The 27316-nt window shown below is 41.2% G+C and overlaps 2 protein-coding genes across 4 annotated transcripts in view; one reads left to right on the plus strand and one right to left on the minus strand.

The window, feature by feature from the left end:
* The window catches only part of CDPF1 (cysteine rich DPF motif domain containing 1), a 76010-nt gene that overhangs the window by 26855 nt on the left and 21839 nt on the right, over positions 1-27316 (plus strand). Inside the window, exon 5 of one of the 3 annotated variants that reach the window (XM_030539511.1) lies at positions 5299-9129. The exons of the other annotated variants lie outside the window; for them this stretch is intronic. The gene's annotated coding sequence lies outside the window, so the exon portion shown is untranslated. Of the gene's footprint in view, positions 1-5298; positions 9130-27316 lie in introns of those variants that run through there. 3 annotated transcript variants of the gene reach the window in all.
* PPARA (peroxisome proliferator activated receptor alpha) overlaps positions 4393-27316 on the minus strand; it is a 42913-nt gene continuing 19989 nt past the window's right edge. Inside the window, 3 exon segments of the mRNA XM_030539475.1 lie at positions 4393-9401; positions 15280-15727; positions 26123-26325. Coding sequence (XP_030395335.1) covers positions 9154-9401; positions 15280-15727; positions 26123-26325 — 899 coding nt within the window. The 3' untranslated portion in view covers positions 4393-9153.

Raw genomic sequence — 27316 nt, forward strand, 5'->3', positions numbered from 1 at the left:
GGAAAGATGAAAGTGGTTCTGAAGTCTACCCTACACCCTGGACAGTTTGAGCCCCAACCCTTAATTATGTTAACTAAATATTTTACAGCTACAGTTTATACTGTGCCAGACTTACTTGTATCAAAAGAGAAATGAAAGAAAGTCTACATTTACATACAAATATTTTCAAACCTTGTTTACAACTGCAAATGCTCACACACGGATATGTCTCAAAGTTTTGCACAACACTTGCCCTCCACCGCCCTGTGAACTACACTTTAGAGCAATGAGGTGCTCCAAGTGATACCTCATCAGCCAAATTAGTAATGGAGCAGCTGAACTCTACAAGGAGACTGAGTAGTATAAGGAAACTACCCACGAGTGTTCTCTCTTTGGGGAAGACTTGAGATCTCCACAGATTAGAAAGGATCCTACATGAGGAAGAGCAGGGGGGAAACACTGAGCTGGGGCTTGGAAGTAGTAGGGAGAAGCCTGAGGGAAACTATCAGGGAAGAGGGACAGTAGGAGAAATCCTATTAGCTCTGCAAAGAGCACTGGTGGGTGCCTCTGGATAGGATGGACCTGCAGCATGTGGGGAGTGAGTAGGAAGGTGGAAAGTCCTTTGAAAAGGAGTAAGTTTGTGGGGAGGGAATAGCTGATGCAGGCAATTTGGAACAAGAGACTGATAACCCCAGTGTGGATGGGGAACCGCAGCCAATGCCGAGGTGGCAGGGTGGCTCATAACTGTTTCTCGGTGAGAGAAGAATAAGAGTCCAGAGAGATAAACTATTGGCTGAGACTGCGTTAGTTTCTGTTTTATTATAGGAACCCTCTGGATGAGAGTTCTAAAAATGGTAGAAGTCTGGCTCAGGACTGATTTATACAGATGGAGTGGAAACTGAGGCAAAGGCTAGGGCAAGAGAGCATGACACAGTCCTTTATATAGTTTGTGGCAATTAAGTCCACAAACAGATTAATAGCATCTTTAACTTGAGACCTTGTGGCCTTTACTCATACAAGTATTCACTTTGTGACTAAGGGTTTGCAAATCAGGTCCATAGTGTTTCACTTAAATAATTTACATATTTTCTTTAAAGTTTTTGTAGTCTAATTTACTAAAAGTTTGGCTTGCAATTATATTTGTATATTTTACATATGGAAGTTTAAAGAAACACTATCACATTCAGTTTAAAAACAAAAGATAAAACTGAACAATACCAGTAATCTTAGTTCAGACCTCCATACTGTAAATTTAACCACTCAGTACCTGAGGGTTAACAAACTTGATTAAATACAGATATTCAAATTTGAATGTGGTTATTAAAATAGCACTGAGGTACAGGCAAGCCTTATATTGTGCCTTTCAATTCAACAAGCCTTAATAAAGGAATATGGCTTTCAATGAAGTACCAGTTTTATAACATACTCAACAATTCATGAATTTTATTATAAAATAGTACAATGGATATAAGCGCATTTAAATAACTGCTGATGTTTTGCTTCTTTAAAAACTTTGAGATAGAAGCTTTGGGACTGAAAATTAAGGGACAAACTGAGCTGAAATGGAAGAGGATCAGAAATTAATTTAGGTAGCTACAATGCAATCTTCTCCAGCTGCTTTTTCTAAGGGTATGTCTATACTACGGGATTATTCCGATTTTACATAAACCAGTTTTGTAAAACAGATTGTATAAAGTCGAGTGCACGCGGCCCCACTAAGCACATTAATTCAGTGGTGTGCGTCTATGTACTGAGGCTAGCGTCAATTTCCGGAGCATTGCACTGTGGGTAGCTATCCCGTAGCTATCCCAGAGTTCCCGCAGTCTCCCCCGCGGAATTCTGGGTTATGCATGATGGTGCAAAAACAGTGTCATGGGTGATTCTGGGTAAACGTCGTCACTCATTCCTTCCTCCGTGAAAACCAAAGCAGACAATCATTTCGAACCCTTTTTCCCTGGATTGCCCTGGCAGATGCCATAGCATGGCAACCATGGAGCCCATTTTGCCTTTTGTCACTGTCACCGTATGTGTACTGAATGCCGCTGACAGAGGCGGTACTGCAGTGCTACACAGCAGCATTCATTTGCCATTGCAAGGTAGCAGAGATGGTTACCAGTCATTCTGTACCGTCTGCTGTACCATTGTACATTGGCGATGAGATGATGGTTATCAGTAGTTCTATACCGTCTTCTGCTGTCATGGGTGCTCCTGGCTGGCCTTAGCTGAGGTCGGCTGGGGGTGCAAAGACAAAAATGGGAATGACTCCCCGAGTCAATCCCTCCTTTATGGTTTATCTAAAAATAGAGTCAGTCCTGCCTAGAATATGGGGTAAGTGTACTAGAGAACCAATGTATCAGAAAACCAGAGAGCAAAGCCGCTCCGTGTCAGATCCCGCAGAAATGAGGAGCTGCATGCCATTCACTGGGGGTGCCCCTGCAACAACCCCACCCATTGATTCCCTTCTCCCCCAACCTTTCTGGGCTACCATGGCAGTGTCCCCCATTTGTGTGATGAAGTAATAAAGAATTCAAGAATAAGAAACACTGACTTTTTAGAGAGATAAAATGAGGGGGAGGCAGCCTCCAGCTGCTATGATAGTCTGGGCAGGATATTAAACGGTAGGGGGGAGAAGAGCCCAGCATCCCGCTGCTATGATAGTCCAGACAGTACAGAATCTTTTCTTTAGACATGAAGGGGGTGGGGGCTGATGGAACTCATCTCCCAGTTTGCTATGATGAGGATGGTTACCAGCCGTTCTGTACCATCTACCGGGAATGACCGGGAGTCATTCCTATTTTCACCCAGGTGCCCCGGCCGACCTCACCTGAGGCCAGCCAGGAGCACTCACGGGCTGATGACGATGATGGATAGCAGTCATATTGTACCGTCTGCCACCAGGGAGGGGAGAGGATGCTGCTATTCACTGCCGCAGCACCGTGTCTACCAGCAGCATGCAGTAAATATAGGGTGACATATAAAAAAGTCAAGAAATGATTTTTTCCCCTTTTCTTTCATGGGGTGGGAAGGGGGGTAAATTGATGACATATACCCTGAAACACCCCGGACAAGGTGTTTGACCCTACAGGCATTGGGAGCTCAGCCAAGAATGCAAATACTTTTCGGAGACTGCGGGGACTGTGGGATAGCTGGAGTCCTCAGTCCCTCCTCCCTCCCTCCCTGAGCATCCATTTGATTCTTTGGCTTTCCGTTATGCTTGTCACACAGCACTGTGCTGTGGCCTCCGTATCATAGCCTGGAGATTTTTTCAAATGCTCTCTCATTTCGTCTTCTGTAACGGAGCTGTGATAGAACAGATTTGTCTCCCCATATAGCGATCAGATCCAGTATCTCCCGTACGGTCCATGCTGGAGCTCTTTTTGGATTTGGGACTGCATCGCCACACGTGCTGATCAGAGCTCCATGCTGGGCAAACAGGAAATGAAATTCAAAAGTTCGCGGGGCTTTTCCTGTTTACCTGGCCAGTGCATCCGAGTTCGGATTGCTGTCCAGAGCAGTCACAATGGTGCACTGTGGGATACCGCCCAGAGGCGAATACTGTCGATTTGCGGCCACACTAACCCTAATCCGATATGATAATACCGATTTCCTCTCGTTGGGGAGGAGTACAGAAACCGGTTTAAAGAGCCCTTTATATCGATATAAAGGGCCTCATTGTGTGGACGAGTGCAGCGTTAAATCGGTGTAACGCTGCTAAAATCGGTTTAAACACGTAGTGTAGACCAGGCCAACGACTTATTACCGTAAAGCTGTCCATTAGAAATGAAAGACCACTCAGAAATGCTAGTTCAGTGTGGGACCTAATTCCAGCAATGAGTAAATCTTCACAGATTTAGTATTTAAGATAAACACATGTTTAGAAGCTTATCTTAAGCCCCTAAGTTTACAAACTTGTGTTAGAAATCTCTGGTACAATTGCAGGTATTTCCTAAATCTGTTTGGGCCAGAAATAGTGCAAACATAAGCTCTTTGGCAGCATTTCAACATTTTAGCAGCTGGTTGAAACCAGAAACCCAAAGGCACAGGAAAATGAAAATTAAGGCATTTTTAAATGCCAAAAAAGTTCAGTTTGAGTAAATGGAAAACATTCTGATTGGTTGTCATTTTAATTTTAGCGCATTTAAAATAGATTTGGGCTCCTGAAATTAAGAGATATGTTGGTATCCACAAGTAACTTCATTTGTATTAATGAGGGTTGCATGCACACACTTTGAAATTTGAATAAAGCTTTGAATAGAATAATCAAATGAATTAAAATTAAGGTTATACAAATTTCCCCTAGAACCTGCTGCTAGTCAGAGTAATGATGTACCAAACAGGCCAGCAAGTGTGTAATAGTGTTCTCTTTGAAATAAGACCACTCTTTCTTGTATAGAATTGATTTTTTTTTTAAAAAAAACCCTGAAGCCTGGATGATTTGACTCCTTTGTGCATGAGGAAAATTACTCAGGAATCTGTTAGCACTTAGTCCAAACTGTAAACTTTCACAAAAGCAGCCATCTTGAAAATCTAATTTGTTAGTGTCTATTGTGATAATCTGTTGAGGTAGCTGAGCTAAACCTGTGAAAAATTTAATGCTAAAATAAATTCTGTATACCAATGCTAAATTTACAGTTGAGATTATTGTTCTGTGCCTTGTATTCTTTGAAGGCAGTATAGTTATTTCTGTAGTGCACTCAGTGGAATCTCCCAGAATTTTAGGATCTGTTAACATCTTGTTCAAGTTTCTGTGACCTCTAGACAAATACTTCTTGTACATACATTTTAAAGGTTAATTTTAATTGTAGCTCTTTAAAACACTCATCAAAATTCAAATGGTTATGGAAACTACCCAAAACATTAGCCAGTCTTGAAATGCGACTGCTGTCTTTTCCTATTTAAAAAACTTTTAGATGTTTGATGAATGAATTTCTAGATCAGGAACTTTGCTGACAAACAAAGATCCTAGCTGAAATGCAAAGAGGCTCTGGATGTGTGCCATTGCTACCATTGTCATCAGGTTCACACCAAGTGTGCTGTTCACTGTTACACACATGTGGGTGCTGCATACATCAAGAATGCTGAAAGCGATGCCGACAGCTGTAGAGACCATCAGTAGGGGTAGCACTATTGGTGTTAAGTGTGAAAGTACATAGACATGGGTGCTGACGTACTCATAGCATGACTTGTAGTCATAGCATATACAAGTGGAGGTGGGACAGCGTACTGCCTCATCTGGGGAGATGTGGTGTGTACAGCTGCTATTTAACTAAACAAGAGCACTAGGGAGTTTAATAGGTTCTGCTTCACCTTTTTATTTAGTATCAGACAAAGAGGCACCAGGAAGACCAAGGTTTATGAAAGACTGAAGGAAAATGAGATGGTTTCATTCAGCAGATAAGGTGAGAGTGGACAAAACAAAAAAGTCTCCTTAACTACCAGGCAGCAAGGAAGTAATGGTTAGGGCTCCAAACAGAGCAGGTATTCATAATGGCTGATGGTCAAAGACTTAATTATGGGGACTATTATTAGTCAAACACAAGGCATGCAGCTGAAAGTGAGTCAGTTGCATCACATCCCCATACAGAATAAGCATTCTGAAGGTTTGAGTTCTGAGGAACAAATACTTTAATCTAAGCTTTATAAACAGTTGTAACTCCATATGCATATCATCTACCTGCTGAGTCAATTCTAGCATTGCATTGAAGTCTCTCTCTCTAGAAAGTGCTGTCCTTGCTCAACCATCCTGGCAATAAAACATCACATTTTATCCCAAATGGCAAAACCAAAAATTCATCATTCACTGTAATAGTTTTTCATTCTGGGCCAAACCCTACCTCCCTTTCAATGGAAGCACAGCAACTTAAAGTCAGTGGAATCACTGCGATTCTTCTGTACTGCACACATTCTGGACAGCACTGAAACTTCACTCCACATTGGATTCCTCCAAAGCAGCGCAGACTAGTGGCTGGTGGTAGGAATGGTGGGGGATGGGCAAGGGTATAGCCAGTGTTACAACAATTATGTGGCTCCACCAGTCTAATCACCTGCATGGAAAAAAGTGGGTATAATGGGTGCTGCTCAATAGGATAAGAATGCTGCTCTCCCTGACTCCCATGGACATTTACCTGAGCAAGGTTTGTTTATTTAAGGCCTGTGCAAAGGTCCAGAATTTGAACCTATATGAAAGTTGGAAACAAACAGGGACAGTGTACTGGAAATGTAATAAACCCAGAACAAGTCTGAATTACATTTCCAGAAGGACAGATAATAATAGGAAGTTGAAATATTTTAAAAGATCCAGAGTATTTAGGTCCATACTTAACTTGAGAAGTCAAATACTGGCAACTCTTATGGTTTCATTATGAGTCTCGCAATATTTGATATTTTATTTAAAGCCCCATCTTCCGGAAAGAAATGATTATGTGAGAATCTCAGCCTTCATTTAAGTTTCTATCCCTCATTCTTGGGAGTAAAGTTTGAAAATGTGACCTAGAAGCCCCTAAAACACCTCTCGCTCCAAAATCCAAGACATCAGTGATATATCTTATAGTTTTTAAGCCAACCTCATAATTTTTTAGCATCTGATTCATGATTTTTGAACTTTGCAGTTGGCAATGGGAAACATTTTTAATAGCAGAAAGTACCATTGCTGAAATCCTCTCATTTTTCTCAAGCGTCACAGTGTACTGCAATAATACATAAAAGCAGATCATTTCTCAATCCACTATTTTCTGATAAAACTTGAAAATCCATTATCAAATTGAATAGATAAGGTAGGGGTCCTATATCCATATTTTTCACTGCTGCTGGTTGTGAAAAAAGAAAAAATGGTGGATGGGAAAGGTAGCTGTATGCCATCATTTTGTGTATATGCATTCTTTATTTTTCCCCTTCCCCAGACCCAGGCACCAGTTTGAACTGTGTGTGCCTAAGAAGTTACATAAGTACAGAAACTGGAATAGATTCTAAGCACACTGATGGAAGTACAGATACTTTGTTTTTAACACTTGCAATGTGTAAGCTGAAAAAAAAAATCACTCTAATCTCACTCAATATGTAAGGCTCAAATGACCAAAAGCCTAGCTGTACCAACAAGTCTCTAGCAGAAACAAGTTCTACGATGAAAACAGAGATCGCTGTTCTGTGATTTATCAAGCCTTACTCCCAAGTTGATTCTGTTAGTGAAGGTTTATGATTCTGAGGCCTTGAAACCAGGCTACAATAAAGCAGGCATGAAAACTGACCCTTTTTCAGCCACAGAAAGTATTACTATGAAAATATTGTCAAAATTGGCTGTCAAGATCATTGTTTTAACACCCCATAAAAAAAGATCAATAGAGAAACTCTCAGGGTAAAAAGGAAAAGAAAGATAAGACAGCAGAAGGAGACTGTCTTTAATTATTAAATGTTACTCCCAAAAGAAACTCATGGCTAGCAGTTTTCATTCTTTATACAGTAGTCTCTGAAAAGTGGCATGATGGAGTTCCATGTCTATGTTTCAATGATTTTCAGATTAAATGTGCTCAGTTTACTGTAACATGATTGTTCTAACTGCCAGTCCTGCAGACAACATGGACAAACTCAAGCTGTGTTATTCTGGCTTATATCACCAGTAAGAACTACACTGTGGCTCAGATTCTGCCCTCAATTACATGAAACGATTTTCTCCAAGCTGTGCCCTCCTCCTTTACAACTGTGCAATCAGCATCTACAAATTCTGCTTTCTGTACATGTTGTCTCCAGTGTGGTAGAGTAAAAGGAGGGCAGAATATAGTGTGTTTGGAATTTAGTTAATAGTTCTGTTGACAATGTATAAGGAGGAACAGAAGGCATTTCACTCAGCTGGATTGGCAGAGAATGTAAATTAATATTTTTATCAGAACAGTAAATATGTATGACTTTGAATACATATTGGGTGCAGATCTGTTAAGAATAAAGGGGCCATGTTTATACAAACATTTTTCAAAGTAGACCACCACCTGAAGCTATTGTATTCTGAAGATCTGGAATTCAGCTTCCTTGGGGCAAGAATCAGACTTCTGAGTGACTCTTCAAGTCCTGCTAATTCAAAATGGCATTTAAAGTAAAAATTTCATCTTCAGCAATTAAGACTTCTCCAAGATGCACACAATATATTACATCTCCACCCAAAAGGGACTTTCGCCTAGTTTCATTAGAACACTTTTGAAAAAGCATTCCCCCATTATAAAGTACAATTCACTAACAAGCATCTTGCTAAGATATCTTTGACGTATTTTATAGTCTTACAGTTTAAAGCCAGAAAGGACCACTAGATCAACTAGTCTGACCTCCTGTATATCAGAGAACACCAGCACGACCCAGGATCCACACACTGATACTTTGGTTGGTCTAATTTTGATCATCGGGTATTACCTCCCGTGGGAGACTAGACTATTACGTGCCATAGGCAGAGAATAGAAGGGACCAAGGTGCACCAGTGCCCAAGGCTCCCGCAGTGGCAGGGAACTGATTATGTGAGTTACACTATGATAATCCTTTAATTTCTTTTTAAAGACTCTTTTTAAAAGGCTAATCCTAAAGTTACTTAAGTAGTACCATTCCTCTCATAATTCAGACAGCAACAAAGTAAATATCTTTCAAATAAATATACCTGTGCATGTATAGTTATACCCAGCCACTTGATACATCTAGCCTGACTATTGTTTGAGAAAAAATTTGAAAGTGCTAGTTGGTTCTCAATAATGAACAGGAAAGTATTTAAACCAAGAGTACATAATCTATAGACGATAGTGCACATATACTGAACAAATTTTGCCCTATCTGGTAAATTAATGCTTAATGACTAGCCCAATGCAGAATATAATTTTGATCAATCAAGGTCTATTTGTTAGTTAACAGATTCAGATTTGTTAAAAACCATCTACTTGTTCAGTACATACACATTCTCGCTAACCCTCAAATTTCAAACTAACCAAAGCTGCTTATGAGCAAATTCATGAGCACTACGTAATTTCTATAAAGTACTTAAAGAACCCACGACAAAAGAAGTGTGACATTCCAGTTATCTACAATTTAGATTTTTCATGTTCTGGAATTCAGCACAGCAGATAACTGTACAATGTAATTTTTCTCCCATCTATTATTAATATTGCTCTTGGTTTTAAATACCGTGGAAAAAAATACAAAAAACCCTTAATACATATCGCTGTAGATTTCTTGTAATAAAGGATGCAAGAGTGCATCAGATTCAGTCTTTTTGATTATCTGAACAAGCTGAGCATGCTCTGTGACAAGCTGTCGGAGGTCAGCCATTTTCTGGAGGAGTTTTGGGAAGAGGAAGATGTCATCAGGATGGTTGTTTTGCAAGTGAAGTTTTAGTACATGCACAATGCCCTCCTGCATCTTTTCAATGTATTCTACATTTACAAGACCAGGACGATCTGTTCTCAAAACAAACAAAAGAATACACGTCATATAATCTTGCCATTGTTGACATTTTATCCGCATGTAAGGCCTGCTCCAGGCATCCATCGAAGACAATGACATTATTCCAATCGACACCAATGATTTTGAATCAGGGACAAAGTAAAATCTTGTCATTAGTGAACTTTTGAAACACAACTGAATAGCTATGGAATACTCTCTCAGGGGTACTGATACAGACTGACTATATTAAATAAATAGATAGATTCTCATGACTTTTGCCAATGTTATTTCAAGATGGGCTGAAGAGAGAATTCTCCATGTGACTCACAAACCTTCTGCTATAGTACAGTGGACATGTCTAGCCTGGATATCTGATCTTACGTTCTCTACATGAAGGTTGTGGGGTCTCCAACCCAAATCAGCAGGATGAATAAGATTAAGCATGTGCGTATTTTTAGTACGCTCTCTGGAACAGGGAAGGTATTTTACTGTGTTACGACAGTGTCAAACACATCGAGTCACCAATCTGGCTTGGTACTTGATAGGTATTACTATAGTGCAATTAATCACAGAGGAGGCTGGCAACACCACTTATTATTAAGATTATGAGAGACTTCCCATTATCAGAACATGTTTTCAGTTGCTCATAACTCTGACAAATATGTGGGCTGAAATTTTCCATGCCAGGTGTGTGCCTCAGGCTGGAACTTCGGCTGTTTCTAAATACGAGGCTGCGAAAAACATATGTTGTCCATGCTAAAAAAAATTTTTTTTTTCTTTGGAAAGATATTGCACACCTGTACTTTGGAACAGGGATTTCAGATTTGGCAAATGAAAGGGAGGCCTTTGTGTTAGGATTTTGGAGAAGGGGAGATGGATCTGATGAGAAGTCTTGGTACACAGGGACAACTGGGACTGTTTGGGCAAACAGACTTGGACAAGGTGCCTCGGAGAGGGAGGGTGACAATGAAATTGGAGAAGGAGCCTGGGTAGGGAAATTTGAACTAGGAGCATCAACTGGAGGCTGTGGTGAGGGAAAGACTGATTAGATGATGAGCTGGTAGAAGTGATGGCGAGGGGGTAAGGTATGGGAACTGGGTATGGATGCTGCAGGTCACTGGGATGGTGAGTCCAGAAGGGGAAGACTACCATTTGCTGGGCAAGGATACACCTCAGGAGTGAAGACAGACTGGCTAGGAGAGGGCAGGAATGGGACAAGGAGTCAGGGATGGGTGTAAGCATTATGATTAGGCTTGGAAAGATCAGACTTTTATCAGGAAATTTGGATTTCACCATGCAGACATGAAAAAAAAAGTTTCCATTGATGATAATCCAAATTTTCAGGCAGGCAGAGCAAGAAAAATGTTGCCCAAGAACTTAAGAGTTTGATTTAAGGATATTTATTCTGTATATTTTGACATGTGATGTTGACAATGTGTGTTTTAACTGGGGCTGTCAATTAATAGCAGTTAACTTACGCGATTAACTCAAAAAATTAACTGTGATTAAAAAAATTAATTGCAATTAATCACACTGTTAAACAATAGAATACCAATTGAAATTTATTATATATTTTGAATGTTTTTCTACATTTTCAAATATATTGATTTCTATTGCAACACATAATACAAAGTGTACAGTGCTCACTTTATATTTTTGATCATTTTTACAATGCAAATATTTGTAAACAAAATAAATATTTTTCAATTCACCTCATGCAAATACTGTAGTGCAATCTCTTTATTGTGAAAGTGTAACTTTTTTTTGCTACATAACTGCACTCAAAAACAAAACAGTGTAAAATTTTAGAGCCTACAAGGCCACTCAGTCCTACTTCTTGTTCTGCCAATTAATAAGACAAACAAGGTTAACGTTTACAGGAGATACTGCTGACTGCTTCTTATTTACAATGTCACCAGAAAGTGAGAACAGGCATTCACATGGCATTTTTGTAGCTGGCACTGCAAGATATTTACATGCCAGATATGCTAAACATTCATATGTCCCTTCATGCTTCGGCCACCATTCCAGAGGACACGCTTCCATGCTGATAATGCTTGTTAAAAAAATGTGTTAATTAAATTTGAGACTGAACTCCGTGGGGGAGAACTGTATATTTCCTGTTCTGTTTTACCCTCATTCTGCCATATATTTCGTAATATAGCAGTCTCAGATGATGACCCAGCACATATTCGTTTTAAGAACACTTTCACAGCAGATTTGACAAAATGCAAAGAAGGTACCAATGAGATATTTCTAAGGATAGATACAGCACTTAACCCAAGGTTTGAAAATCTGAAGTGCCTTCCAAAAATCTGAGAGGGATGAGATGTGGAGAATGCTTTCAGATGTCTTAAAAGAGCAACACTCTGATGTGGAAACTACAGAACCTGAACCACCAAAAAAGAAAATCAACCTTCTGCTGGTGGCATCTGACTGAGATGATAAGAATGAACACGTCGGTCTGCTCTGCTTTGTATTATTATCGAGCAGAACCTGTCATCAGCATGGACACATCTCCCCTGGAATGGTGGTTGAAGCATGAAGGGACATATGAATCTTTAACGCATCTGGTACATAAATATCATGCGATGCCAGCTACAACAGTGCCGTGCAAAAGCCTGTTCTCACTTTCAAGTGACGTTGTAAACAAGATGCGGGCAGCATTATCTCCTTCAAATTGTAAGCAAACTTGTTTCTCTGAGCGATTGGCTGAAGTAGGACTGAATGGATTTGTAGGTTCTAAAGTTTTATATTGTTTTATTTTTTGAATGCAGTTATGTTTTGTACATAATTCTACATTTGTACGTTCAACTTTCATTATAAAGAGATTGCACTACGGTACTTGTATTAGGCGAATTGAAATATACTACTACTACTGTTTTTTACAATGCAAATATTTGTAATAAAAATAAAATGAGCACTGTACACTTTGTATTCTGTGTTGTAATTGAAATTAATATATTTTAAAAAGTAGAAAACATCCAAAATATTTAAATGCTATTTATTATTGTTTAACAGTGTGATATTGCAATTAATTTTTTTAACCACTTGACAGCCCTAGTTTTAACTGTTATAAAGCTTTAACTTTGATTCTAAGTCTATTGTTATTAAATAATTATTGCCTGCCCCTGCAGTCTCCCACAACTATGAAAATTGCAAGCGATAAAATAAAAATACTTACACATCAATATTATCCATTGAAATTACACCTCTACCACGATGGAACGCTGTCCTCGGGAGCCAAAAGATATTAATGCGTTATAGGTGAAACTGCGTTATATTGAACTTGCTTTGATCCACCGGAGTGTGCAGCCCCGTCCACCCGGAGCACTGCTTCACCACATTATATCCAAATTCATGTTATATAGGGTCACATTATATCGGGGTAGCGGTGTATATATAAAAATAGAAATCTGCCAAGCCTAATTACTATACCGTCTTTACTTACATGATCACATCTCCCTCTCCTCACTCTCCTCCCCCCCTCCATCATTCAGTGCATTGGGTGGCTGGTGCTCACTTAATGAGCAGCTATTTAATATTTTGTTTTCTCCTTGTTGTGTGTGTGGCCCCAGGCCTTATTTGCTGCCCATTATGCATACCCTGCCCTGAAGACAGAATTATTAATTTCTTCATGAATTCTTCTGTAGCACTCATCACCACAATATCTGAGCATCTCACAATAATTAATGAATTTATTTTCACAACACCCCTGTGAGATATGGGGATATTATTATCCACATTTTACAGTTGAGGACTGAGGCACACAGAGATTACAGTCAAAAGTATCCACTAATTTTGGGTGCCCAAATTTGAGACACCTAGACCCTGATTGTTCAGTGTAGCTAGAATTATAGAGTGTTTATTATGTTCAAAGCATAGCTTCCTTTTACTTTAATTGCAGCTTCAAGTGCTCAGTTCTTCTGCAAATCAGACCCCAAGGTCTCAAGTCAGGCACCCAGAAAAGGAGGCGCACAAACAATTAGTGACTACTTGGGAAAAGACTGGTTTGAGTGACTTGCCAAGCATCACATCAGAACTCTTTGGCAAAGGCAGGGATAGAATCCAGTTCTTCAGGTTAGCAATCAGCTGCCCTAACCATGATACCATCCTCTCTCTTCCTTGACCTTCCATGTCATTCACTACACACCTCCAAACTTCTGTAACAAATAACGCAGGGCTCCTGCTCTCCTTCACTACACAGCCCTGCTGCATCTCCAAAGCACTATCCTGTGCACTGAATGAGGCAGGAGTCTTGTGAAAAAAAACGACCATGTGATCATGTATTAAAAACTGGATCATATTAATATGCACAAGAGGACTGAATTAGAGTTGCACAGGCATGGACAATTCCAGCATTTTCTCACTTTTGAGAGCTTGAGTTTACAACCTTAATAATGTTTTTTTAACAGCTGTGTGCAGTAAAAAATAATGTTCACAGGGTATACTGGGCCTTCTGTCTTATAGTAAATGACGGGGTGGGGGTGTTTGTGGATTGTACTTAGAGGGTATCAGGTCATAAGCTGCAGTACACTGATGACAGTAGGAAGTTGGGATGTTGGGGCAGAGGTTTTTGGTCTGCAAATTAAATAAAAGATGGAAGATGCAGGTTGGACAGGTGGTTTATATGTAGTGAAGGAATTGATGCACTATATTAAGTATGGGACAGTATAGTGGGATATGTGGCTCATTCTGTGAATATTGGGAGAACAGGTGAAAAGGCTGTCCTGTTAATATGGGTGGATGAGGATCCAGAGATGGGAGGGTAGAGTTTGTTGTTTGGAGCACCCTGACTGTGCATTTCCAAATGTTTGTGAGGAGTTTTAAAGTGAAACCTTAACTCTGATTTTTTCCATTTGTTGATTTTAAATTACATTCTTATGCCCCCCAAGTTATTAAATTTAGAGTGTAAACAATGTTGGGCAATGGTTTGTTTGAGGTCGTCCGTGAATCATCTAGAACAGTGGTTCTCAACCTTAATAGACTACTGTACCCCAAGTTTCACATCACTTAAAAACTACTTGCATAAATAATACAAAGAAGTGTGTCAGCACACTATTACTTGAAATATTGTACTTACATTTCAGTGTACTGCATGTAGAGCAGTAAGAACAAGTAATTGTCCGTATAAAATTTTAGTCTGTACTGACTTCACTAGTGCTTCTTATGTAGCCTGTTGTAAAACTAAGCAAATAACTAGATGAGTTGATGTACCCGCCTGGAAGGCCTCTGCATACCCCTGGTTGAGAACCACTGAGCTAGCACAACTTTAAGCCTTATAACATAGAACATATTTATAATCTTAACTCAAATTTAAGAATGCTATTTTCTGGAAATAAACATTAAAATTAAGGTCACTATCCTGCAATATGAAATGCCTGGGCAGAATGTTGTAGCTGCGCAAACCCTTTGATTTCAATGGGGGGTCCACTCACATGTACCAGAGAGCAACATCAAAGCCATAACTTTATTGGCCTCTAAGGATGAGATTAGAAGAAACAGGAATATCTAACTCCACTATCAGTCCCATATTGTTGTATTTCTCTGCCTGTTTCAGAGTTTAGAAATATTTCTTCATGCCCAAACCTATTACCTCAAGGACTGGATACTCTTCACATCCCACTTTCAAAACTAGAAAGCCCCAAGGCACCAATCCAACAACGTGTTGTAAATGGGCAGACCCTTGTGCAATACATTACAGGATTAAGGCCTTAATGAGCATGTGTCTTGTACCAAACGTAATTTAACATGAGACAAACATTGTTAGTGGCAGAACTGAATTGTCATAATTCCATAAACTGCAACAAAATATACTTTTCCATTTTTAATTTCTAAATGATGGGAGTGAAATAGTAAATATTACTTCAAAGAACAGAATTTATCTCTTACCTCCACAGCAAATGATAGCAGCTACAAAAAGCGATATGTCACTATCATCCAGCTCCAGTGCATTGAATTTCATTGCAAAATCAAACTTCGGCTCCATAATATCACAAAATGGCTTTCTTAGGCTTTTCAGGAACTCTCGAGTTATAAAGCCGTTTCCATAGGCTACCAGCATCCCATCTTTGTTCATTACAGAAGCTAGCATGGCAAAAATGGCTTCATAAACTCCATATTTTAACAGAGTCACCTGATCATTCAAATCAAGATTTGAGAAGCCAGGAATAGATTTGGCAAATTCAGTAAGTTCTGTTACAGTCTCTACAGATGTACACTGGCAACAATGGAAGATTCGAACTTCTGCTTCCTTGTTCTGGATTCCATTGGCTACCAGTTTTGCCACCAGAGTCTTCTCTGCCATACAGAGTGTTTCCATGTCATGTATAACAAATGGCTACAGAGAAAGGTACCAATTAATCCATTTACAAAATAAATATTTGAGGACTATTTCATTCCCCACACTGATCAGTCTTCAGCCATTAATAAACTCTGAATTAAAAGGATAAGGACCAAATTAGTAGTACTAATTTGGCATTTATGCAGATGACATCCTGTGATGATTTGAGAAATCTGTCTATACAGTTTATGAATTCTGGTTGAAATGGTCAAATTGTTCTTATGAAAAACACAATCATGGAATGTCTCTATGTCAATGTGTATCCGCCATTGCTGATGAACCTATCATTATAACTCTCCCAGGCCTGGTCTAAATTTAAAACTTGGGTTGACATAGTTATGGCATGAAGGGGTGTGAAAACTCCACACTGTTGAGCACCATAGTTATACCAACCTAACCTTTGGTGTAGATGCAGCTAGGTTGAAGGAATGCCTATATTGCTGTAGCTATCGTTGCTCTGGATGGAGAAACACTGTCACTGTAGCCTGCCAAACCATAGCTATGCCACTATAGCTATGGTTTGGCAGGCTAGAAACAATGGCCCCAGGCTAGAAACAATGGACAGTAGTTAACATTAATTACCATGCTCTGACTGGTCAATAGGTATGCTAAGGAGGTTGGCTGGAGTGGGGACAAATGACTTCCTCCAGCTCATCTGTAAGGAGTAAAGTGCTTGGAGAATGTAAAATTACCAGTAGCAAGACACAAGAACCAGCAACTGGTGGTGGGACATATGAACCTGAGGGACTTGCAGAGCCATCTAGGAAACTTTGGGCTGGAGACAGGGGAAATGTTCGGCATGCTTTCACAGGGGGAGCAAGGGAGTTTAGCTATGCAACCAACCAAGATTAGAGAAACCAAGCTGACCTATGGAGGGAGAAACTATAAATCAGAAATCAAGCCATGAGCTGCAGAAGGAGGATCTTGGACATCCCTAGAGTATCCAGACCCCAGTCCAAAGAATTCTCTGGAGTGATGAGAAAAAATGTTTCAGGGAAATGTGTGGAGGATGTATTACTTTAATATAGCTCTGTGTATTTCTTATGAGGTTAAGTAAAGAACAGTGGTGGTTTAGAATTTTTCACAAAGTCTGTCCACATGTTTGTTGTGTGTGGCACCTCTCATGCTCTGTTAAAAAGTTAAACCTCTGAACCCAAAACACCCACATGGCTACAGTTCTGAGAGAGGGTGTGTTAAAGTTATGGAAAGTTTGAGGGGTAAGTAGTGGTCCCCCAGGGGCTGGGCAGTTGGACTACAAGGTCTGTTCTCAGGAGGAGGTGCTAGACAAAGGGGCTGCACTGCAAGAGTGTCCCTGGGACCCCCAGCTAGGGGCAGCGCAAAGCTTAAAGTACATGGAATCCAGTTGCTGGAACCCTCACAGCAGTCTGGTGAGCAGTCAAGAGGGGGCATTTGACAAGATCTGTGACACATCCAATTCACCTCTGTGGGATATTACCTATGTAAAGGGCGAAAGATTTATACGATCTGAAGAGAAACCAAAGTATTACTAAGGACTGCGAGATTTCACTGAGGCCAGGTCCACACTACAGCGTTAAATCAATTTAAACAGCGTAAATCGATTTAACGCTGTAACCGTCCACACTACAAGGCACTTAAAATCGATTTTAAGGGGTCTTAAAATCGATTTCTGTACTCCAGCTAAACGAAAGGCGTAACCCTAAAATCGATATTACTAAATCGATTTAGGGTTAGTGTGGACGGATATCGAAGTTATTGGTCCTATTCTTTTACTGAGCTACCCAGAGTGCACCGCTCCGGAAATCGATGGTACCCTGGGACCATGGACGCGCACCACCAAAGTAATGTGCCCTAGTGTGGACGCGTAAAATCGATTTTACAAAACCTGTTTTATAAAATCGATTTTACTAATATCGATTTAAAGCTGTAGTGTGGACGTAGGCTGAGGCCACGTCCAGACTAGGTATTAAAATCGATTTAAGATACGCAACTTCAGCTACGGGAATAACGTAGCTGAAGTCGAATTTCTAAAATCGAGGTACTCACCCATCTGGACGGCGCTGCATCGATGTCCGCGGCTCTCCGTGTCAATTCTGGAACTCCATTCGGGTTGATGGAGTTCCGGAATCGATGTAAGCGCGCTCGGGGATTGATACATCGCGTCCAGACTAGACGCGATATATCGATCCCCGAGCAATCGATTTTAACCGCCGATGCCGCAGGTTAGTCTGGACGTGGGCTAAGAGGAACTCATTCAGTCATTTAAACATAGGTTGGCACTTTACATATTTACACAGTTCTCTTACAACTATCAGTAGAATTGGACTTTTGTATTGTTCTTGTACTTCACTACTGGATTATTTATTTTAAGTTATATCTGTGCAACTGATCTTCTGCAGGAGCTCTAGCCATGACTCCTATTTAAGGTTAGTGCTGGATTGTTATTACAGATAATGATTTTTAGGACACTAGAACAGCGTCTCACAACATAATAAATATGTCAGCACTGAGCAAGAACTCTCTCAATGAATAAGGATGCTCTAAATAAAGAAATCTGTGTACTGCAAACTGAGGAGATGATTCCTTCAAATGATAATTAAAAGCCACAATTTCTTAAACTGAGTGATTGGAGTTCAGGAAAATGATAACCATTTTTCAGAATACATGTAGTGAATAGATTGTTTCCTGCTGTGCAATATCACTATTTTATGTCCTCTGAGCAGGCTGTCTCTAATCGCATGAGCCATCAACAACCATGCTTTGAGACCAAGCATCATGAGACTGGGATGACAAAAATCTTCCTGCACTCTTAGAAGAGATGATGCGGAGTGATGAGAGTGACTGGAGGACAAAAAGATGGTTTTCTTACCAGATACAGCTATGTTTGCCTGAGCCAAGTCGGAACTATTAGAATTACTCTGGCACTTTATTTTGAGCATAACTTTGGCTATTAGGTGAGTTGGCAGGAGTGCATACTGTAGGGTTGACCACCCCTGAAGGTGAAAAGCGTCCCCTATGGATTGGTGACCCAATCTGCCCCTTGAGCAGAAGTGGCAAATAAGTCTATCTGGGGGATACCACAGTGATAGAATCTGTGATGTAATATGTTGGGGTTTATTTCCCACTTGTCATCTTGGAAGAAGTGTCTGCTGAGTGAGTCTGCAGTCATACTCTGAATGTACAGGAGATAGGCTGCTGTGATAGTGATCTGGTTTCATATGCACCAGTTCCAGAGTCTGATGCCTTGGTGAAACAGGAAGAGGATCTTGCTCCTTCTTTCAGCAGCCAATTGTCCTGGTAAGGGAATACTTTCCTGCATAGCTACCATCAACACAACATTCTAAAAGATCTTCAGGCAGATGATAGGCCAAAGGGGGGCAATCAGTATTGATAGTGGTCCTGGCCAACAACAAAATGGAGAAATCTTTTGTGGGATGGGTGGATAGTGATGCGGAAATATGAATCTTGAAAGTAGGGGGCTGAGAACCAATCCTTTCCTCTAATGGAATTATCACTGTGTGCATCACCATTCTGAACTTCTGTGTCTTCATATAGGTGTTGAGTAGTCTCTGGTCTAGGATGGGTCTCCAACCTGCACTCATTTTTTTGATACCAGGAAGTACTTGAATAAAATCTCTTCCCTCCATTCTATATGGGAACTGGTTCTACAGCTCCCATGCATAAGAGTGTCTATTTCTTGGCAAAGCATGCTCTCCTGAGAAGGGTCCCTGAAGATGGATGGGAAGGAGGGTTCATTGGTGGAAGTGAGGCAAAGTGGACTGTGAAGAATATCTCCAGGACCCAACTTGTCCGCAGTGATAGACTCCCAGCTCACCTGAAGTTGCGAAGACAGTTACAGAAGGGAGGAAGGCTGGTGAATCAGTGCAGCTGAAGAGGATGACGATGGTAGTTCAGACCTAAGTTCCTTGTAACCTGCGCATGTCGGCGGGGAGAGGAGCCCATCCTCTGGCCCAGCCCAGCTGGAGCTGCCGCGGACCAGAAGAGGTCCCTCTCACCCGGCCTCAAGCTGCTGTGGCAAGAGAGAGTTTGGGGGAGTCCTCTCTCCCTGCCGCAGCCCTGGGGCAGCCTGCACTCCAAACCCCTCATCCCCAGCTCCACCTCAGAGCCCGTGCCACCCCATGCCCCAACCCTCTGCCCCAGCCCTGAGCCCCTTCCCACACTCCAAACCCCACCACCACCACCCATCACCTCCATATTGGTGCACATAAAATTAATTCCATACATGGACATAAAAATTTAGAGGGAACACTGGTTCAGACCCTCAATCACCACATTAAAATTGCTGCTTGGTGTGTGAGGCAGTAGGCTGAGAAGTGGATGGTTTCTCTGAAACCTATGCCTTCTCTGGAGTGGCACATACATCCTCTAGGAGGGAAGGAATTGGACAGGGCAGGATCTGAGGGCCATCTGAGACTTGCTGAGTTTTGAGGTGTATGTCGGAGTATAAATGCCAAGAGAACGCTAAGTTACTCTAGAATCCCTCAGTGGTTGCAGAGACTTGTCTGTACTATCTGAAAACAAATTAGAGCCATCAAAAGGAAGGTCCTCAACTGTATTCTAAATCTCCTTTGGGAAACAAGACAGCTAGAGCCAGGAGGCTCTTCTCATCACCACCACTGTAGTGATTGAATGGGAAGCAGTATCAGCAACATCCAGAGAGCCTTGCAAGGTTGTCCCAGCAAGTAGTATGCCATTCACAACAATTGCCTAGACTTGTTCTCTGTGTTCTCCCAGTAGACTGACAAATGAAGTTAGCTTGATAGAACTGACATGGTTCTAATTTGCTATTAAAGCTTGATAACTGGCAATTCTAAATTGAAAGGAAGCTGAAGAGTAAGACTTTCTCCCTAGTAGGTCCAAGTGCTTATGGTCTTTGTCATGAGGCATGGATTTAGTGTGGTGCTGCCCACCACATTCATTCACTGCATCCACCACCAAGGAGTTAGGTGAGGGATGGGAAATAAAATCTGAGTCCTTTGCTCGGGCACAATACTTCTTGTCCGTTCTTTTGCAGGTAGGCAGAATAGAAGTTGGCGTGTGCCAGGTTATCTTTCTTAGTTCTAAAAGGGCCTCATTTACAGGTAAAGCTATGCATGCCAATGAAGGTGAGTGAAGGACATATCAAGCACCTTATGATGAGGCTCTGTAACCTCCTTGAAGGGAATCTGCCAGGAGTCTACAACTCTCTTGATCAGATCCTGAACATGTTTTAAATCACCCACCTGGGATGGAGGAGGAGGCATGACTGCTTCAGCTGCAGATGAAGAGGAAATGTTCCTGTAAGAGAAACCTCTTCATTGACTTCCTGCTCCTCAAAAGAATCTTTTTGAGGGTCAGGTCTCCTGGAGGGAGCAGGTCATGCAGGCTGCCTCTCTCTATGATGGATGGTACTGGATGATCTGGAAAATTCTTGGCAATAAGCCACCCCAGGGTCCCAAATATGGAGAAGGAGGGGCAGCATAAGGCAAACCAGGAGGCCCCCAAAGATGCTCATACCAGTGAGGTGTTGGTGGTAATCATGGCTTGCAAGTAGCTGCAGCTTCAGCAAAAGCCTCTGGGACGGACCCTCTGAAGGACTGAGGAGACCAACTCTGGACTAACACTTGTGAGATCAAGGCAAGATCTGCCTCAGAATCCTCTTCCTCAGGTTCACTCAGGAATGGTGGAGCTCCTGGAGAGATCTGAGGTGAAATCATTTTAGGTGATCCTGATGTTCTTGGTACTGACAGCAAATTGGAGCTGAGGAGCCCAGTCAGGAGTCTCAGTTATAGCCAGGTCCTGGGGGAAACAGAACACTTGCAGCACTATGAGGAACATCAATACCAAGGCTCATGATGTCAGTCATGGCTGAGGACCCTGATGATAGCACCTGAAGACTGTGGTAAGAGGGAAGCATAGTTGTTGACAGAGCCGAAGATCTCATGTGCCCCAAGGGAAGCGTGGTCAGAACCTCAGTGGACTTCAATACTGCAGAAGCAGAGGAAGAGCCCTTCTTGCTGCCTCAATCTGATACCAAGGGTCTCTCTGGGCCCGTGGCCTTGCCGCCTTGTGATCTAGCTGTACCCTGGGTACCTGCGGAACTGAGAGCCTGGTATGTGAATGGGGTGCTGGAGTACCTGAGTGAACCAACAACCTTGGCTTTTTAGAGGTAAAATATCTACATGGCGAACCCTTTTTCTTTTGAGGACTTGACAGAGGAGTCCTGTATCTTCCTCTTGGGTGCTCTGGAACTGTGGGACTTCAAGGCAGCAGACTTGCTTGGGGACTGACATATGGGGGGTCCCTTGGCTAGGTCAGAGGTCGGACATAGAGAGCTCCCATCACGAGGAGGCAAAGCTTTAGTTCTCTATTTTTTCTGGTTCTTGATTTAAAGGCCAGATGAAAATTGCACGTTTGAGCAATAGATACAGCGGGAATGTCTGAAGCTGACCGGGATTGACTCCTGGCATGACAAACAGCACTTGAAGCCAGGAGAACTGGGCATCACCTCCTAGTCAGAAAAATGTCAGATCTAAAAATCTATATAAATTGTATGTAGAAAAATATTTAAATAAAAAGAGAAAGAAGCTATAATAGGAGTATATACTAACTGTGGAAAAACTAACACTAACACAACTACAATCAGCAAGAGAAAAAATAGAGCTGAGGAAGTCTATATAGGACAACTGCTAAAGCTCCATCTCAACCCAAGGTGGTTGAGGGTGGCTTGCCGACGCAGTGCTATATAACAGGAGGAGGCATGAGACTGACAAATGCATGTGCAAGCCAAACAGACTCTGCTACGAGAAATCATGTGTCAAAGCAAAGGTGCAGGGGACCTAGAGTGGAGCATCTGTAGGAATGTTACTTGAAGAAGAACCAGAATTTATTGAAATTAACTGCTAAAGTACTGTTCAGTAACAAGTAAGCTGGATTCCCATCACCACCAACTGAACCTGTAGGGCCTATGTTTAAAAAAAACCCTAACCCTGTTAAATAAAAAAATATTAAAAGGCATATTCTCCAAGTGTTAGCAGGGTATGAATGAACTCTCCTCTGACATCTAGCAATGAGCTGGGGGAAGAGACTTCAGGAACAGAGTGTGTTTGCATAGACATGCCTATTCGCCTAGGAGTGTAGCATGATGAAGCTGCTTTGCCAAAACAAATCACTTTTGGCTGATGGACAGCAGAACTGTACATAGCATGCCCTGATTGAGGGGGTCACCCGAAATGGAACTTCCATCTGCTTAGCGAGTGAAGGGATGCCAAATACCAGTAAAGGAGAGACAGGTGGGGTCAGATGTTCCTACATGGTGGTGTGGACTCTACCCAAAAAGTCCTAGGCACCCTTTGACCTTCCACTCTCCAGTGTTTAAAGACAGCGCTAATTAGACTCAATTGAGAGTCTCTGTTGCTGTGCAGTGATTACCAGAGCTGATAACCAGGTCTAGAAGCTATGCCTTAGACCTGGTGTAGGCACAGTGATGAAAGGAAAGAAAATGCAGAGGCTGTACTGACAGTGAGGTTCCCCGCTACCCATTGAAATCACTGAAGACGTGGGTGGAACCTAGAACAGAGCACTGCAGAAGTAACAGCATGGGATCATCATCAGCAGCAGCAGTGGCAGACAGCAACCATAGAGACATTGCTTGATTACTCCTCCCCCTTTGTTCATAGGAGTTCACCTCCCATCCCAACACACCTCTGAATTCTGAGTCTTTGCTAACCAAGGACAGCCAACTGTGAGCAGGGTGCATTGGAGGGGTGTGAGATTCACTAGAGAGACATTTGTCAGTCAGACATTTTCACCACAAGGTGGAAAACTTAGGCAAAGGACACTGCTCAACACATTGTGGGGGCAGGTTTTGCTTATGGTTGCATGCTTTTGAATGCAGTTGTGGTATTTTCCCAAACTTATGCTTGGCTCCCTTTCATTAAAAGTTCTCTTTTGTTATACACAGACTTAGTGCTTCCAAATGGGGAAGTATTGCCTCTCAGAGGCACCCATGGGTGGTTATTAAAATTTTCCAGATTATTGGGTGGAGACTTGAGCTGGTTCTGTTTTGAATGATTAAGAAGAACCCCTCAATACTGAAGCTAGCCCTTGTTGCCGCTGACTCCACTTCACAGGAGAGTTACACAAGGAAAGACTTTGTTAAACAATCTAAATCCTCCTCCTTGCCATGTACTGGGGGGGAAATATATTTTATTTACGAATACACAAGCTCTGATTCTCCATTGTCTTGTTCATGTACATCTATCCCAAGTAAGTGCAAAATGCTATCATTGGTATGAATAGAAAATTCTGATTTGGCAATTTGTACATCTATTTTGCACAGATATAAATGAATACACAAAATGCAAGGTCTAGAAATTCAGGTTCGCTGCACCTACAGTAGATATGTAACCAGAAGTCTTGATTATAACTTATGAAAAGTTTGTGAATTACTGTGTGCTGGTCCATACTATGTGTTTTAGATTTATGTAGGCCCCTAACCTACAATGAAATTAAACACCTGCTTAATTTAAGGCATGTGAATAGTTCCATGGAAGTCAGTGGGACAATTTATGTGCTTAAGTGCTTTCCTGATTGGGTACATACAATGGAATGGCACAGAGATAGTGTATCAAGGAATCCACAAGAGAACCATTGATCAACTCATAAGAGAAACAAATATTACTCAATTTCCTACAAAATTTTGGTATTCCTGAGTAAGAATCAGATAGTGTTCACCACTTAATATAAGAGACTGGCTAGGTTATATTTTAAGCAAAATAAACTCCATAATAAAAATCAAATTCATTTTCAACCTTGTTCACTTTCCCCTTCAAAGGAAATCATACAATTAGAGTAGGGAAGATGTGTGTACCACCGGCTAGAGCTGGAAAATAAGACTCAGGAGACCTGCATTCTGTTGCCAACTCTGTCACTAAGTCACTCTTTGTGACCCTGAATCAAGGCACAACCTTTCTATGCCATGGTTTCCCCACTGTATAAACGCTGATAACAAAACTTACCTCTGAAAAGAACTTTGATATCAGTGGATGAAAACTGTTATTGAAATTCTAAATTTTATTACCATTATAGTAGTCTTAATAGGAAATAAATACATTTTCCCCCCCAATACTAAACCAGGTCTGAAGTTAGATATCACATTTCGTTTTTTGATAACTAATTTACTTCCCCTACCATTTAGCCCCTTGTCACATAGTGACACTGGGTGACACTGGCCCTTTAAGAGGGAGCAGCACACTCCAATTTGGCTGATTAACTGGATTTAAAAGAGGGCACTTGGGCCCTAGGGAAACAGATCTGGTGAGTCAGGGCAGCCTGACAGGAGAAGTTTGAGTATGAGATAAAAGCTGGCACAGACTATACGTGATCCCTGGGAGAAGGCAAGAGAGTAGCAGGAGGGGTTTGCTGGCTGGCATCCTCAAGCCAGAGAGCCAGGGCAGTAAGGCTGAAGGCCAGGGAGCAACAGAGAAAGTTGCCTGCTGGCCCTAAGCTGAAGAGTCAGAGCTAAAGGCCAAAAGCAGAGGAGGAGCTTACCTGCTAACACCTCCAGGGCTGGAGAGCTGAACCCAGAGGAACAGAGAGACGGCCAAGGGGAGTGAGGGATACTCCCCTGGCAAGAGAGGCTGCGGCTGTTTCTGCAGGGAAGAGTCAGGTTGCACGACAGCTGAAAGGGCTGGGGTGGCTGTCCAGGGCCAGAGGAAGAACAGAAGACTGACAGGGTTTGAGAGACTAGATGTTGGGGATCTTAATCACTCAGTGTGATAAATGAATTTTATGTTGGGACTGTTATGGACTATTTTGCATAAATTTTTAATAAACCAGTCCAACAGAAGAATAGTATTGAGTGATCAGAATGTCCATGGGGGAAACCTGGGTTATATGAAGCAGGATGCCACAGCCACAAGGGACTGCTCAGGAGATGGCCAACCCCATTATGCTGCTCTGCATCATCTAGTACACCTCTACCCTGATATAACGCGACCCGATATAACACGAATTTGGATATAATGCAGTAAAGCAGTGCTTGGGGGGGGGGAGGTTGGGCTGCACACTCCCGTGGATCAAAGCAAGTTCGATATAATGCGGTTTCACCTATAATGCAGTAAGATTTTTTTGGCTCCCGAGGACGGCGTTATATCAGGGTAAAGGTGTAGTTTACTGTGACCTTTCATTTACAAGTTAACCACAACTTTATTTTTTAAAGCTTCCCATTATACTGATCTTACATATCAAAGACTAGATTTACGACAGGTACTACTTTTTCATATATTTCATGTCTACCACGTAGTAGTAGACCACTTATTCCTAAACGATTTGCTTAAGATTTCTACAGTTCATTGCATTAGCATCAATATATTTTAGCTCTACAATAAAATTAAAGCAAAAAACACTTACTGGATTGTTATTGGTTTTCCCTGCGAGGATGACTCTAGCTTTGACCTTGTTCATATTGAAGTTTTTCAGATAGGCCTCATAGATTCTCTTGGCGAGAGATTTAAGATCTGCCATTTCTGAATCTTCCACATCTTGTTCACCTGTTAAAATTTCTGCTTTCAACTTTGCCTTCTCAGACCTTGGCATTCGTCCAAAACGAATTGCTGGTAAAAAGACAATTATGAAACAAATACATAAAGTCCATACTATTTTTCCCTCCCTGAATACAGCAGTCAGATTTCTGTCTAGAAGAAGTAATGACTAGAGATAGCACATGCTGACTCTAATAAAGCCATGAATTAAATAAGACAGCCCTTCCCCACATAATTCGTCCCTAATTATTAAATCACCAATCTCCAATGAGGATAATCAAAATGTCATGCTTCAGAGCATAAGCTGATAGATACAGTGGTCCACAATTCGTGCACTCTGCTGTATGCGGAGGGGAAAGGGCAATGTACTACTGTTTGCCTTCAGCTGAAGCATCTTATTCTAGCCATAGCTTTCGGCAGGAGACTAAACCGGACTAGATTTTAATGATTATATACTTGCTGTGAAAGACTGGAAAGCAGCCAGTAGACCTACATCCCATAAATAAAATTTAGAACACTCAGATCTAGTATTATCCCAAATTACGAAATACACTATATTTCTAAATCCTCAGAAGATATGGGGTGCTTGAATACAAGTAGATTAATCCACATATAAAACAAGCTCCAAAATGCAAGCAATAGCTTCCACGTAAGGAAATAATAGAATAAAAAGTTAAGAATTTTTTTTTAAATAATATTAAAGACAGTTGCAGTCAAGATCCTTACATTTCAGACACACACTAAGTATTTAACTACAGATTTATTCTACTTGGTGACTAACAAAATTGAAATGATTTAAAAATATTTAGAAGGCCCAGACAAACAAATAGCAACTATAAAATTAGGTTTCAGAGTAGCAGCCGTGTTAGTCTGTATCAGCAAAAAGAACAGGAGTACTTGTGGCACCTTAGAGACTAACACATTTATTTCACTTCAAAAGTTTTTCTCCCCTGCTGATCATAGCTTCTCTTAATTAAATTAGCCTCTTACAGTTGGTATGGGTACTTCCACCTTTTCATGTTCTCTGTATATATAAATATCGTCTGTCTGCATGTTCCATTCT

The sequence above is a fragment of the Gopherus evgoodei genome, chromosome 1, assembly GCF_007399415.2.
Source record: "Gopherus evgoodei ecotype Sinaloan lineage chromosome 1, rGopEvg1_v1.p, whole genome shotgun sequence".
NCBI lineage: Eukaryota > Metazoa > Chordata > Testudines > Testudinidae > Gopherus > Gopherus evgoodei.